Source organism: Triticum urartu, chromosome 7A, assembly GCF_056163025.1.
Source record: "Triticum urartu cultivar PI428250 chromosome 7A, HENAU_Tu73, whole genome shotgun sequence".
Classification (NCBI taxonomy): Eukaryota; Viridiplantae; Streptophyta; class Magnoliopsida; order Poales; family Poaceae; genus Triticum; species Triticum urartu.
In genome coordinates, this window is record NC_141879.1 from 548,328,940 (window position 1) to 548,344,809 (window position 15,870).

Genomic DNA, 15,870 nt, shown 5'->3' on the forward strand with positions numbered 1-15,870 from the left:
AGCCTTCGCCGGATCATGCTGGCCCGTGGCTTCCCTACGCTGTGGTGCGACTGGATGGATGATATCTTCCACTCCTCCCGATCTGCGGTCCTCCTCAACGGCGTCCCGGGGCGCTGGTTCGACATCACCTGTGGCCTGCGGCAAGGGGACCCCATCTCCCCTTACCTCTTCCTCCTCGTCGCCGACGTCCTTCAACGCTTGATCCGGCACGACGAGACCCTCCCGCACCCCCTGTCTGATGGCGCGCCCCCCGTCGTGCTCCAGTACGCCGACGACACCCTTGTTGTCATGCGTGCTGACCCAGCTGGGGCGTCTCGCCTCCGGGCCATCCTCGACATGTTCGCCGTGGCAACCGGGCTCGTCATCAACTACCATAAGAGCACGGTCGTCCCCATTTGCGTGGACCTGGCATGCTCTCGGAGGTTGTGACGGATCTCCAGTGCACGGTGGGAGGCTTCCCGCAGACGTACCTTGGGCTCTCGCTTTCGAGTGACAAGCTCAAGTTGGCGGACTTTGCTCCTATGATCGCCAAAGTCGACCGCTACCTTGCGGGGTGGCGCTCCCGCCTGCTCTCACCTGCCGGGAGGCTGGTGCTGATCGATGCTGTCATCGACGCCATCCCCTCCTACGCTATGTCAGCTCTACGCCTGCCTCCTAAGGTGGTGTCCGCTCTCGACGCTCTTCGCCGTGCCTTCCTCTGGAACGTGGCGGACCGCGCCTCCGGGGCCCAATGCTTGGTCGCGTGGGACCGCGTCTGTAGGGCGAAAGCGGAGGGAGGGCTGGGTGTGCGCGACCTTGCCACCCAGAACGACTGTCTCCTCCTCAAGATGCTGCACCGCCTCCACGCCCAATCGCCGCGAGGTGGGCTAGGTGGCGTTGGGAGACATTGGGGGGGGGGGGGGCTCGCCGCTCAGCCCTGCCCCTACGACCTCTGCCGAGTCGCACTGGTCTGATCTCATGAAGCTCCTCCCCGCTTACCGGGCTCTGACGCGGGTGATGGTTGGGGCGGGGACAAGACCTCTTTCTGGCACGACAACTGGCTCCCCTCCGGCCCGCTGCGCTGCGCCTTCCCCGCCCTGTTCTCCCATGCCAGCTGCCCCGAGGCCACGGTCTAGCAGGTCCGGCGGCAGGGGCTCCAGGCCTCCCTCGTCCCTCGTCTGACCACTGTGGCGGCTCGGGAGCTCGCCGAGGTCTTGGAACTGCTGCATGCGAGCCCTGCGACTCCCTGCGAGGACGCGCGTCGGGCCGTGCTCTGTGGAAAAGCCCACGACGCCTTCTTCCCCCGCTCGGCGTACCAGCTGATGCGCTTTTGGGGCGTCGCTTCACCGAACGCCGATTTCCTCTGGCGATCAGCCGCCCCCTCGCGTGTGAAGTTCTTTGCCCGGCTCCTCTCTATAGCACGGGTGCACACCCGTGACGTCCTGCTCCGCAAGACCATCATCGACGCCCAGAGCGCAGGCTGCCCCTGCTGTCCGGTGTCGTCGGAGACGACATACCACCTCTTCTTCCGTTGCGAGGGCGCCATGCGCTTCTGGCACCACATTGGCGTCGATCCGACTCTGGGTCGGGTTCGAGATCTTCACCTCTTTGACGTCGGAGCTGCGGTGGGAGGCGCCTCACCGAACGCTTTCCTCCTTCTCTGCCTTTGGTACCTTTGGAAGAGAAGGAACGCGGTGGTATTCCGGAGTGAGAATCCCTCTCTCGGGGCTACTCTGAAGTGCTGCAGGGACGACGCGGTGCTATGGAGAGGCAGACTGGCCGTCGACGAGCGTGCCCACGTCGACTATGGCTCCAGAAACTGGCTATGTCGCTTAGTTAAGGCGGCCCCCCTTGCTTTTTGCTCTTCTCACGTTTGTAATGACCTACCTCCCGGTGCCCTTGTAACTATACTCTGGATTTGATAAATACGATGATTCAGGTGGGGGAGTTCTCTCCCCCCCGGGTGAAAATTCAAAAAAAAAAGATCATAGGCATTGGATTGGCGATTACGTTGGATAACATTCATCATGTAACAGTCATAACCTAGGATGACACAGAACTAGCTCCAATTCATCAATGTAATGTAAGCATGTATTCCATATATAGTCATACGTGCTTGCGATAAGAACTTGCATGACATATTTTGTCCTACCCTCCCGTGGCAGCGGGGTCCATAAAGAAACTAAGAGATATTAATACCTCATTTTAATAGAGAACGGGAACAAAGCAATAGCACATAGTGAATACATGAACTCGGCAAACTATGGTAATCACTAGAAAGAATCCCAATTATTGTCACATTGAGGTATGCGAATCATAACACGTAATAGATGCGTATAACTTGTAAGATCGGATCGAGAACACAAATATATTCATGAAAACATAAAGGGTTCAGATCTGAAATCATGTCACTCGGGCCCTAGTGACAAGCATTAAGCATAGCAAAGTTATAGCAACATCAATCTCAGAACATAGTGTATACTAGGGATCAAGCCCTAACAAAACTAACTCGATTACATGATAAATCTCATCCAAATCATCACCGTCCAGCAAGCATACCAAAAAATTACTCACTCCCGACGGTGAACATCATAAAATTGGTGATGGAGGAAGGTTGATGACGACGACGTCGAATCCCCCTCTCCGGAGCCCAGAAAGGACTCCAGATTAGCCCTCCTGATGAAGAACATGAGGTGGCGGCGGCTCAGTATCATAAAACACGATGATTCCTTCTCTCTTATTTTTTCTTGGCGAATAGGTACTTATGGAGTTGGAGTTAGGGTTGCGGGGGCTGCCAGGGGCCCACAAGCCTATAGGGCGCGCCCCCGGGGGGGGGGGGGGAGGGGACGCCCCTGGGCTTGTGGCACCCTGGTGGCCCTCCTCTGGTAGTTTCTTGCACCGGTATGTTTTATATATTCTGAAATAATTCTTTGTAAATTTTCAGCTCAATCCGAGAATTTTAGTTTCTCACAAAAATAACACCATGACAATTCTTCTAAAAACTGTGTCAGTCCAGGTTAGTTCCATTCAAATCATGTAAATTAGAGTCCAAAACAAGAGCAAAATCATTTAGAAAAGTAGATACGGTTGGGACGTATCAAAACCGTGTTCGACTTCGCCTCGATCTAGAAGCCTTATCCACATGTTCTTAAGCTCAAAGAATAGCTAGAGCACATCAATCCCAAGGCGGACGTGAAGGAAATGGGTCGATGGGGTAGAAGCCTAGGATGGTGCTAGAGAGGGGAGGTGGGGGGGGGGGTGGAGAGGTTAATTTGATTTGACACTTCATAGGTGTAATATATTTCTTTTCTTATGTGAATGCTTAAGAATTCTTTACCTTGCGTGATTCGCATAGTAAAAATTTACACCATATACTCCAAATGGAATTGGGTGAAAGTTGATGAAGGTCAATCCAAAGGAATCTCTTCTCATTCCAACTATCTACATTTATGAAGTCAAATATATTGCTCGCTTGAAATAGCGAATCATATTTTTTTTGGTGAATAGGTAGTGCTTCTTTTGTATTTCTGGAGAGAAAAATCATAACACAACGAACATGCTTGGAAGCGTGTTTGTCGAGAACAAAGCTTTAGGACAAGACAATGATCAATATTTACAAACACCCATGAATGGCAATGCGAAAAAGATGAAAGAAAGAACAACCATCCTCACCAAACAACATTGGAGCCCTTGTGAACCAGGACCTAGAATAGCATGGGAAATAACAGATATGTGGTCGAAGGTGTGTTATGTGCGCTTGCCAGCAGCTCTGAGAGGTCACAAATGAGCAACGGTTCTAGGAAGAACACAAGGTGAAGAACCGTAGTTCAAATGCGCATTGTCTGTGCAACTGGACCATCGATGAGCTTAGGATTATGAGAGGTAAAGGGGTGCCTCTGACCTTTAGACAACAATGAGAGGGGCTTGCCTTGCCCAACCTCTAGATGTGAATTGCAAAGAAGCAGAGCACATGGCCTCGAAGATTGTGTTCATAACAACAGTTGTCACCCAAATATGGCATCAGGACCGCCCAGGCCAACCCCGACCCTTGTACCAAAGGACGGATGGTTGGTCTCGAAATTTAAGACTTCAAATGTGAGTAGAAGGAAGGTCCTGACTCGAACTAGATAAGTGACATTGTTTAGGATGTGTCGAAAGAGGTGTACATGATGTCCCAAGGATCCCAACGCCTTGCTCGAAGGACCAATACCAATGTCACGTCACCACCAGGCCTCACTATCAAAACTAAGAAGGTTGTGATCTCTTAGCTGCCACACTGAAGGACTCTATGGATACTAAGACAATGCCTCCAAGAAAGGAACGACACAATACACCATCGCTCCCGATCTAGCAAGCCAAATCTAGGGGTTCCTCTAAGATTATAGAGGGAAGAAATAGAATCAAAGGCCATGCAATGCCTCCAACGAGGCAACGAACACTTGTAGGCATCGCCTTCGTCAACATCGGCACGACCAAGAAGGGATTTTGCCTTGGCCATGATAGTTGACCCATGAAGACCACCAACGCTTGATGCCACCGGCATGGTATACGATGAAGCAGAACATTGAAGTTCCCACCCTCGTAAGGTAAGAACACCATGACGATGAAGAGCAAGGAGAGGCGTCAAGCAGGTCACCACCATAAGCTGGTGAGGGTCTGCTCACCCAAGGGGGTCAGGAGCCGCCACAACCAAGCCCTACATGCAAGCTCCATTACGGGACACTCTAGGTCTTTACATCTTCGAAAAGGGGCGCTTTATTACTTAAAATATTTAAGTACTACACCCGACATCTGCATAACTAAGATGCACACATCCTAACAAGGTCTTCTCATACAAACAAAAAATAAAAGGCGAAATACAAAGAAACATGTAGAATCTGGAGGGGGGCCAATCCTAAGATCATGCTGCCACCCACGTTGGGTAAAAGTATCCCTCGCCGTAGCCTTCAATCGTGTACACGCCTCCGTAAACAGGTCTCGATTCTCCACGCGTTGTAGAGAGGACCATAAACGAAGAGTCCCGGATACATCTGTAGATAACCTGCATGAGAGAAGTACTTTACATCTAAAGACTAGATCTACATGAGCTGAGAGATGGCGGGCAAAAGGAGAGTCGCGGACCAAATTGCGCGGGGAGTAGTTTACCGGGGAGGCAACTAGGGCAAAAGGAAGATGACGATGACGATGGCTTTGAGCTTTGGTTAGAGAGCCGCCCCGACGGTTCATGTGGCCAATGGGTATCGGTCGTTTATCAATATCTCCTGTTTAAACTTTATGAAATAAAGGAGAGAATAGACATTATGGATGTCTCCAGAGAGTGAGAGGGTAAATGAAGCAAACAGAAGTCGACCCGGTTAAAGCAAGTACAATAGAGCTGAGTTAGCTGGCTATAAGAAATAAACTAGTATATTCTTGCTTAGTTGGAGCAAAAAAAGAGGAGAGAAAAGGTAAGCGGGCTATTGGTGAAGAGCTAGCTCTAGCACGTGCTTCTAGGCACTTTGTGAGAGTGAAAGATGGGCCATATAATAAAAAAGTAGTACACTCTTCTAATCAACTATAAGATGGGCTATAGATGACATGACAATGGCTTATAGCCATCAGTTGGCTATACTATTAACCATGCTCTTAGAATCGGTCAATTCAAATATATGCAGTACACGATGACCTAAACATTTACTCATAAAGAACAATATAGCTACCCTCCATGACAGTAAAAGGAAAAATTTACTTTTTTTTGACCGGCAATGAATTACCTTTTCTTGACACATAGTCATGTAATGATTTATTTGTACTCCCTTCATAAACTAATATAAGAGTATTTAGTGATCTAAACACTCTTATATTAGTTTACATAGTGAGTAGCGAAAATCCATCTCTGCACCCGAGCTCATCTGCACCCGTGTCGACGAAAAAAATTAAAACAAATACTAGAAAAAATAAAAAAAATTATAATATTTTTTGTGCGACAGACAATTTGATGCGTGAGGTCCTCTCCAATTTTCAAATAATTTGGACAACTGAGCAGCTCTCAGCAAAAAAGACAAATTGAGGGTTTGTAAAAAAATTTACTGTTCATGTACTGTTTTGGCCCGATTTGTCTTTTTTGCTGAAAGCTGCTCAGATGTCTAAATAATTTAAAATTTGGAACATGCCTCACGCATCAAAGTTTCTATCGCTCAAGAAACTTTTGATTTTTTTTGAATTTGTTTGAAATTTTTTAATTTTTTTTCTCACCGAGTGCAGATGAGCCTGAATACCGAAACACTCTACTCCGTGAGTAATACGTACGTATATAGATTTGGTGATTTGGAGAGTAACCGTGAACCAGAAACCATGCTTACAGTGGGCCAGGGGGACAGGAACTGTCTCTTTGCCTGGTGAACTTTAATGCCCTTTGTCTAGACCCGAAAGGGGGCAGCGAATGGAGATAGGCAGAGATACCGTTTTCATGCAAATCTATATCTATCTCGCAAAAGAAAATAAAATGCAAATCTGTATCTACCAATATTTTTTCTGGGAAAAAAACTAAATATGAATATGTAGTGTACACAGTGGCTCTTGAGCCTCCTCAAAGAGCTCTCAACTTTTATTGAACTTTTTGACATGCATGTGAGCTGTTTGACTTTCTTCAGTAGTTTTAACGTGTATTTACCTTTTATGTTGGGTTAAAAGGGTACTGGAGCCATCTGAAGAGATAGGTTGGCGATATTCATCGGTCATGCAACTACCATAATCGTGTGATGATCTGTGTGAGGCAACGTCTAAGTGGCAATCTGTTTGAGCCTACGAGTTAGATCAGCCCCCCCCCCCCCCCCCCCCCCCCCCCCCCCCACAATAACTACATAAGGCCGATAGATGGTACTTGAGGCTGATACACATAACTTCTCCATTGGACTTATGCAAGTATAATGGGTGCATTGTTCTGGAGGTTCTCAATTTCTGTTATATTTCCGTTTTGGTTGTTAAGCTTCTAAAGTTTGCTCCATGAATACAGAAACTAGGGGGCATGCATATATAGCTGGGTCATGCATGCATGCATGCTTAGGCTCTTTTCGATTGTAATTTATTAGGGCCTGTTTAGGATTGTAATTTTCTCCCAACTCTTGCAGGAATGCATGGCTTGAACTAGAACTAGGAAATCCGTTTGAAATTTATAGAAAATTAATGTGCCCCAAAGAAACCCTTAAGTAATGCATTAATATGGGGCACAAGTTTATGGAATTTGACTTAGTATGGCACCAGCTTTAGAACTTGGACTTCACATTTCAAAACAAATGTGCATAGCCCCCCCCCCCCCCCCCCCCCCATTGGTTCCCATTTTCTTGAATGCGGGGCATACAAATTTTCAGTAAAAACAGAAATCATGATCACTAATCCCTCTCGAGGGCTTGCTTAAGAATGAGAAAGAAGACTCTTGTGGAAATATCATGAAATACAATTTGATCCTATTTATGGGGATTCCGTAAATATCCCATTTCAAAACTAGAAATAATGGTGCGACAACTTTTCTTTGGGAATTGTGGAAATGACCCTAGGTTTCTATTTCCTGGTGATATTGGCCGATACCAAGGTTACATCAAGGTACTTTATATTTTGCTATTTTGAAAACTAAAGTGAATTTTGAACTACTTCTCCTTGATTTCATTAACTAAACCGCATATTAATGGACCCGCTTGGATGGCATGCATGCACCCAAGAACATATTGAAATACTATAACCATGTAGATCATCGTGATTGATGTCAATTGTTTAGTTCCCCGTCGGTTGAATTCAAATCCAAAAATCTGAAAATGCTTAAAATTTCACTCCATCGATAACCGTTCAAAATCTTGTTTGACGATTACAACCAAGAACCTACAAGGAGAAAGTGGAACCTCGGGAAACTCCACCCAACAGGCATCAATTTCTAGATTCCCACACCTACACCAATATGATCGATCGAGCACGTTGCCTCCATGGGATGAACATGCTTGTGCTTCTCGAGGTCACGGAATTCGTTCCTAATCTTTGCAACTCTAGACTAGTGATGCTAGACGAACCACGGGTGCATGCGTGTACGTGTGGTGGTGTACGTGTAGGCTAGTAAGCGAATTTAGGAAATCATTGTGGCACTATTGATCACATCCTAACAACCGAATAGATCTAAGAAGACCTAATTACGTACCAAAACGAAGGTTTGATGAGCTAAGTGCGCAATTTGATTGGCTCAGCCACAAACTATGGATGATGAGTTAATTAGTAGTACATAGGATTAGCTAGGCCAAACGTACGTACCGCAGGTCACTTGTGTGCTACAGCGAAATATCCCTTGCCCTAATTCGAGGGCACGCTACAGTAGACGTACGAAGTGATTGCCACATAGGATCATACGCACACACAGATCACGCGTCACGACATCCCTAGAGAGAGAGACCCTGATCCTTGTCGGGCCCTAGGAATTCTAACGTGTGTTTGCACAGCGCCCGACGTGTTTTACTGTTCCCCGCCGATCTAGCTAGCTCATCCCTTTCCTGTGCCTGTGCTCTCCTCCCTCTCTCTCTAGCTACCTCTCTGTGAAAGTGATCACACAAGGCCTAGACCCCCCCCCCTCTCTCTCTCTCTCAGTTCCTTTATAAAAGGGACCTGACCCCCCCTCCTGTTCATGATCTCTCTCGATCGGCTCTCTACAAACTGCACATCACAGTGCTAGCTAGCCAGCTCCTCCATCCCCTCCCCATCTCATCCTGATCCCCGTTTATCTGCGCTGCCTAGCTAGCTAGCTAGCGAGATCTCCTCTAGATCTCATCATGTCTACCATCTACATGAGCCAGCTCTCTACTGCTTTCCCTCTAATGGAGGAAGATCATCACCAGGATCACCATCAGGGGCACTTCCAGGCCTTCACCCTGCCCAAGGATCCCCCGATCTTGTTCCCTTTTGTGATCAGCAACAGCAGCCCTAGCGACAACAGCAGTCTCAGCTACGGATCAGACCAGCACTTGATGCAGCACCATGCCATGCTAGATCAGCCCCAACATGTAAGCTGGAGTGATTTCTTCTGTCCTATTTGAATTAATTTGCTTGCTCACTTTCTAGCTAGTTTCTCAATTAACATGCATGATCCTTTGATTGTTATGCGCATCAGATGATTGGTGGATCATCGAGCGTGTTTTCGACGCCGTTCCCGACCGTCGAGAGCATCCGCGACGACATGATCGAGCGATCCTACTCGTACGATCCATATGATATGGAGAAGCTGCAGGCCACCAGCGGCGGATCGCTCAAGATCGGCAAGTGGGCGGCGCCTGCTCCTGCAGCTAAGATGAGGATCACGAGGAAGACGAGCGATCCCGGTGTCAAGAAGCCGAGGAAGAGGGCGCAGGCATACGAGGATCACGGCCACATGGGCGGCATGAACCAAGCTCTGGGTGTTATTAGGACATGCTCTGATTGCAACACCACGAAGACCCCCTTGTGGAGGAGTGGTCCTTGTGGCCCCAAGGTATGTCTTGTTAATTAGTATGTGGTCACTTGGTAGAAGTACTCCACAAGTTAGTTAATGGCTTAACGGTAACTAACTTGCTCCGGTTTGCATGGCGCAGTCGCTTTGCAACGCGTGCGGCATCAGGCAGCGGAAGGCGCGCCGGGCGATGATGGCCACCGGGGCGGCGCCCGCCACCGACGTCGGCGCCAAGGCGGCCGCGCCGGGTGACGCTGCCGTGACCGTGCGCCCACCGAAGGTGAAGAAGGAGAAGAGAGCTGTCGACGTCGACCGGTCTCTGCCGTTCAAGAAACGGTGCAAGGTGGTCCAGGATCACACTGCCACACACGACGCTGCTTCCACCACCGTCGAGGCTGCCGCAGAGCCGCCGGTCGTCGTCCCCACCACTGCTCCTGCTGCTGCGCCGGGGAGTGATCTCGTCGACACCATCGGGGCCAACTGGAGCAAGAGCCCTACCGCCGCCGCAGCTGCCTGCTTCCGGCCATCGCCGGCGCCCTTTGCGGTGCCAGTGCCGGTGCAGGACGAGATCACGGACGCCGCCATGCTGCTGATGACGCTGTCCTGCGAGCTTGTCCGGAGCTGATCGATCCATGGAACACTCGAGAGACTCTGATCTATCCACCACGGTACCCCCGGGCTTTTTTGCCTTAGTCCGTTAGACAGTCGGTACGTACTGTCCGTGCTGCCGCGTTTTTGGCTTCTTGTTCTTGTTGCTAGTGTAACCCTGCGCTACTTAAGTCTTGTGATTCGTTTGTGTGTAAGATTAAGGCAGTGAGGAAGAGAGAGATCTAGAGGAAGAGAGGTAGAAACAAGGAGAGAGGAGAGAAGAGGATAAAAATAAAAAAAACAACGTGAGCTAGCTAGCTATAGGATCTGCAAACACTGTGAGATCAAGCGTGAGTTCAGTTTGGAGTAGCTAGCTTTTTGTTGCCCCCGGCTAGTTAAGCCAAAAGGCTACCATATAGCATGTATGTTTGTTCTTTATTTTGCTCGAACCATTTGTACTGTGGGCTCGTAATAATACCGAAATACCGGACCATGAAATGTTGCTGTTCATTGGGAATCGTTCATGACTTTTGCTTCTGATGATTGTATGTCAGTGATGATCTGCTTTAATTTTTGTCAGTGCGCACAGTGTGCTTTCTAACCTTTTCCCGCTGTTTTTGAGGCAAACATTCTCTTTATCATATGCTAACCGAGAAGCTTATACTCTCTCCTATCCCTAAGTGTCTTAAATTTAGTAGAACTTTGGTCATCCAGAAATAAGTGTCTCAACTTCAGTAAAACTTTAGTACACTTATTTTTAGGACGGAGGAAGTATTAATTAATTTGATGCACATGCTGAATTGTGGATCATGCTAGTAGCTTTGCACATAAAGGAGGCATGACTTTCCATCGCAAAAAAGAGAGGCATAACTTGGATTACTATATCTTAGTTTGGAATATTTCAAACCTTAGATGGGGTATCAGTAATAAGTCAGTAGTAAGCCAAGTGTTACACATGCCTCATCTGCAAAACAAAATTTACAAATGCCATGATATGTGTGTTTCTTTCACTTGTATATATAGCTAGCTAGCTACATTCTCAAAACTCAAGTTTATCGCTGTGCAGCAACATCGTTACCATGTTTTACGCTGTAAACGTTATATATCAGGGAGTGTTTGTGGTGAACTTATCCCACAAACAACCAAACATACCCAAGCTAAGATCTAATGAGATCAGTATATTGACAGACAGATCTTCTGCAGTGTCCTCGTTTTTTTTTTGTCTCCAGTCCACACATGTTGAAAGTTCATAATAATTTGGGCTGCCCTTGCATGCAGAGACCCGAAGAGTTTTATACTCCACAGTTATCGAGAATCTACACATGTTGTCTCATTCTATACAGTGAAGAGTCTACCCACTATGTACAAATTACAAATTAGGAAGAAATGACCTTTTTTAGAAAAAGTCTTGGCTCCTTTGGTTATCCGTACACAAATATATTTATAGAATTTCAGTCCATCAGAACTTCTCCACTGAGATATTTGTGTCCAAACAATGAGACCTTCCAAATTTTACTTCGCAATTCTCTAGGATTCGTAGCAAGAAGATAGACCTTGTAATTTTCATTTGTGTCTGTGTAAGAAGATGCACGCTCCGTTTATGATCATCTCTACAATGTGTGAAGAATCAAGACCTGTTTATGAAGCTTGAAGAACATTGGAGGGATACTTTTTTCCGATATGGATGGCAGCATGATCTTAGGATTGGCCTCCCACGGTTTAGGTGTCATACAATCTTCATGATTACTTGTATTTCGCCTTTTATTTTCTGAGGTTGGACTTGATTTGGTTGTGCTCATCTTAGTTATATATGCAAAGGCCGGGTGTAATACTTAAAACTTTTAAGTAATAAAGGGCCCTTTATCGAAAAAAATATACACTCAACCTTCCTCAACCTCCATACAAAAATCATGTGCTTTCAATTTCTGGTAGTGATATCAGATAACTTCCATTATCAACTTTTTTCAGTTTCTGTAGGATTCAGTGTCATTATATCATTGTGTTTTTCTTTATGCTACTACATTTTAAATTCTTGCATTCCAAAGAGGCCCTAAAAGGTCACAATCATAAAGAAAAGTTCTATCATTACTACTACCTCTGTCCCGGTGTATCAGTCATTCGCGTAGTTCTAGGTCGACAATTTAACTATCTAAATATGTATTACATGTGACAATATATATATATATATATAGTGTTACTATTCATATATATATATATATATATATATTACATCCGTGTAGAATTCTAGTGATATACTTTTCATGACACATAACACATATTTAAATCCTCAAATCGATGACTTAGAACTACGCGAATGACTTATACACTGAGACGGAGATAGTATTTGGACCTTAGGGTTGTAGCAAAGGAGCTTTATATACCATAACTATTACTATAAATTAAGGAAAATGCAAACACGGCTGAACTCTAAGCTTTAATTTCATTGATAAGGATTAGGGGCAGAATGAGCAGCATGCTAAGCTTGGGGTTTAGCTAGCTTAAGAGTTGCACTATAAGAAATAAAGCAAGGATTGTTTCTCGAGGCCTGTCTCCGCTCCGGGCAAGGATCACGAAGACCAAATGAGGTGGCGTGTATAGCACATGCGGTGTATATGTCATCAAGGCTCACTATGGCTTAATTAAGTACTGCACGAATCACTATACATTTTCCCTACATTTTGTGGTGAATATTCATTTTGTTCTTATTAATAATCTGATTGTTGATGCTTGTATATGCTCCTTTTAAAAAGGTGGGAAGCACCTAATGAAGACTAGAGTTGCAAAGTTGCAAAATTGATGAAGTCAATGCCTCATTATCGACAGGAATGTCGCGTCTGACTAAAAGGATAATCAACGTTAACGAGACACACTTTTAACCGTCCAGTCACACATGGGTTCTCTTGTTTTAAAAATCAAGACTATCTAGGACTAGCCTTTGGAGGCATATGTTTATAGAAGAAACTCTAAGTACCACGGGTCACTCGGTGACTCGAACCCGGCTGGGCTAGATAGCCTCGAACCCGGGTGGGCTAGATAGCTCCAATGCTATCCTAGCCAATAGGTTGACACCCTGTTCTCCCATATTGTTTCTTCACTAGCTATAAGATGAGGCACTCCTTTTTTTTGAGATACAAGATCAGGCATTACTTATTCCCAATAATTTCAGAATTAAGGTAGAAGTAAGCTAGACTCCTACCTAAATGAGTGGGTTTGCAAGCTTGAATGTCTACCCCCTACATTCTGCTAGACGAGTTCGCTTTATTCATCCCCAATAATCCGACTTCGTAATCTAAGAATAATCCAAGATTGTACCTTTGTTCATGTAAGTTACACAGACTGACCATGCCCAAATCTCTGTGGCAGTTTAGCATATGGCAAATGAAATGTAAATGTTTTCTTTTAGAAAGACAGTACAGACGCAGAAAATGAAATGTAGAGTGTGATTGTGCTTGAAAGACAAAGGGACATACACGCATGGGGGCGCTACAGGATTGAGACCGCGGCGGTACTACCGTAGTCAGGCAGGAGGAAAGAAATCGGTCAAGCAATTTTCTTGTCACCTTGCACAGGCCACACGATTGAAAAGCACGCAGGCGCGAAAGAGAGTAGTCAAACATGCAATACACCGTCAGTGGCTCAGTATGACAGCCGCAGGGCAATGCATGTCACGGGCCATGCTCGCTCACAGCTCCTCACGCTAGACAACACTGTACTAGCGGCCAAAGCTGTAGGAAAATAATGCATTTCGGCGGACTCGATCAGAATCCTCTGGTAATGATGCTACGCTGCACTATATGTTTATCAGGGTCATATGCATGGACACGTTTTGCTGCTTGAACTTGTATAACCATCTAAATACAAGCCATAAGCGTCCATTTTTGGTGGGGGCACTGTTACCGAACCCTGCTAAAAAGACACACATATCACACACCCTTAGATGAACTTTGTGCGATGCTCGCATCGTTAACGGTAGAAAAATAAATCATCAGACAGAAAATGTTACGTGTGAGATGGCTGACCCGATTCAAAAACAAGGTGCGTGTGCAATATATGACATACAATTGAGTCGAGAAAACTGTTTAAGATGAGCGAAAATAACACAGACAATTAACCATCACAAGCCATGTGCAAGATACGACATACAGTTCAGTCTGTATAATTGTTTGCGATGAGTGAAAATAACACAGAGGATTCTCCAGAACATGTTGTGCGCGTTATAGGCAAACGGTTGCTAAGAAGTAATTGTCTGTGATTTGAGATAATCATCTCACATGTGTTCCTTAGTTGAACTGTTTGCGATGTAACTTGATCTGTCTACACAATAATATGATACGTCTACAGAACAACAAACATATACTTATAAAACATGATTGCATAAGTGTACTAAATATCCATTACATAAGTACTAAACATCACTTGATTTCATGACCATGTTTAGAGTTGCAATTCAATTTGAATTTTTCTCAAAACGGAGGCAAAAGTTTTGCCTCATCGATTAATTAAGAAGAAAAGAATTGCCCAGTTAATTTATGGAAAATCGGGCAAAAACCAATACAAACTGAGCACTGACTAACTACTCACATGGCAAAAAAAAAACACAGGCGGCCCCGCCACTCTCTGAATCCACAACATACACAAACCACGGCATTGCTACTACGCCAAGAGACCCCCCGACAAGAACACCTTGACACAAGACATCAGGCACCGCCTAACCCTCAACGACACCTCAATCGAAGCGGACGGGCCGAGAGAACGAAGGTCATCCATCAAGCAACAAGAGATGCCTTGCCCATGGCGCCACACTTTCCTTTGCCCACCTTCTATAGTTTGCCCTTTATTGGTGTCCCCGTCAAGAGGCAAGCAATCGACCTTCCCAAACCAGGTCTAGCAACCTCCACACCGGCGAGCAAATCACAAAGTTCCTTCACGACGAGAGCATTTGGATTTGGAGTAGGTGCCAACACACTTGGCTCAATGGTCATGTCACTCACGGGCATCACCTGCTCGATGGTTGCAGGCGATGGAAGGGCAGCAACATCTAAAACTCCGTGCTCCATGACACCGAGAGGTAGACTGGTTGACGCCTGGCACCCAATGGACTTAGGCGATCGAGAGATTGCAACATCCAAATCACCACACTCCTCAGCATCTAGTATCTGGCTAGACTCCAGGGGTGATGCTGGCGATGAAGCCACAATCGAGATCTCAAGGGGGTCTACCTTTAGTTGTTCGACGGACAGAGGCAGAACCAAGCCCCCACACAGCTCCCGAAGCTCGGGCATGATCTACAACACCTAAGTAAAAACCACATCATTGCCTAGTCCCCCAGAGGATGACGCCGGCAAGCTGGCTCTAGCACGAGGGGAGAAACAACCATGAAGCTCATCTCCCTTCTCGACCTCGAAGCTATCATCAGGCACAACGAAGGGACACAACACATGAGCAGTCTGCAACACAGGTGGCGCCAGGGAGAGCCCGCCTAGTGCAGCCTCAGCTCGCTCCATGAAGCTCTCTAGCCGCAACATCAAAACTTGCATGGAGTCAACGACATCACACAAATGCTGGACCATCTCCTCAAGTCGAAAGGAAGCCATGCCAAGGAGCTCAGAGCGCAACAGCTCGGCCTGCCTCTCCAGGGCAGGCCGCACCGGGATATCCGCCAAGGAGCCAGTAGGATCAGCAATGACCGATGCCCAAGAATCATGACCAAACATCTTCGAGAGGGGCGAGTGAGGCTTCTTTCTGGACCTTGCGAGGAACTGAAGCTTGTTGGTGCCCGGCAGGGAGACGGGGCAACGACGACAAAGTAGGGCTTCCCAAAAAGCTGAGAGGACGCCAGGCATTGTGGCACCCACGTGCTCGAT

At 46.5% G+C, this 15,870-nt stretch overlaps 1 protein-coding gene across 1 annotated transcript; it reads left to right on the forward strand.

The window, feature by feature from the left end:
- Positions 1-8,597: 8,597 nt before the first annotated feature.
- LOC125522078 (protein CYTOKININ-RESPONSIVE GATA TRANSCRIPTION FACTOR 1) lies at positions 8,598-10,516 on the forward strand. The gene is made up of 3 exons (XM_048687149.2): positions 8,598-8,996; positions 9,104-9,460; positions 9,561-10,516. The coding sequence occupies exons 1-3, from the start codon at positions 8,766-8,768 to the stop codon at positions 10,041-10,043; spliced, it is 1,071 nt and encodes a 356-aa protein (XP_048543106.1). The 5' UTR covers positions 8,598-8,765; the 3' UTR covers positions 10,044-10,516.
- The last annotated feature ends 5,354 nt before the right edge of the window (positions 10,517-15,870 follow it).

Excerpts from the sequence above, each read along its gene's own strand:
- LOC125522078 (XM_048687149.2), top strand. The coding sequence starts at position 8,766 with ATGTCTACCATCTACATGAGCCAGCTCTCTACTGCTTTCCCTCTAATG. Across the intron at positions 8,997-9,103 it reads TGCTAGATCAGCCCCAACAT|ATGATTGGTGGATCATCGAG; the intron begins GTAAGCTGGAGT and ends TATGCGCATCAG. Across the intron at positions 9,461-9,560 it reads GTGGTCCTTGTGGCCCCAAG|TCGCTTTGCAACGCGTGCGG; the intron begins GTATGTCTTGTT and ends TGCATGGCGCAG.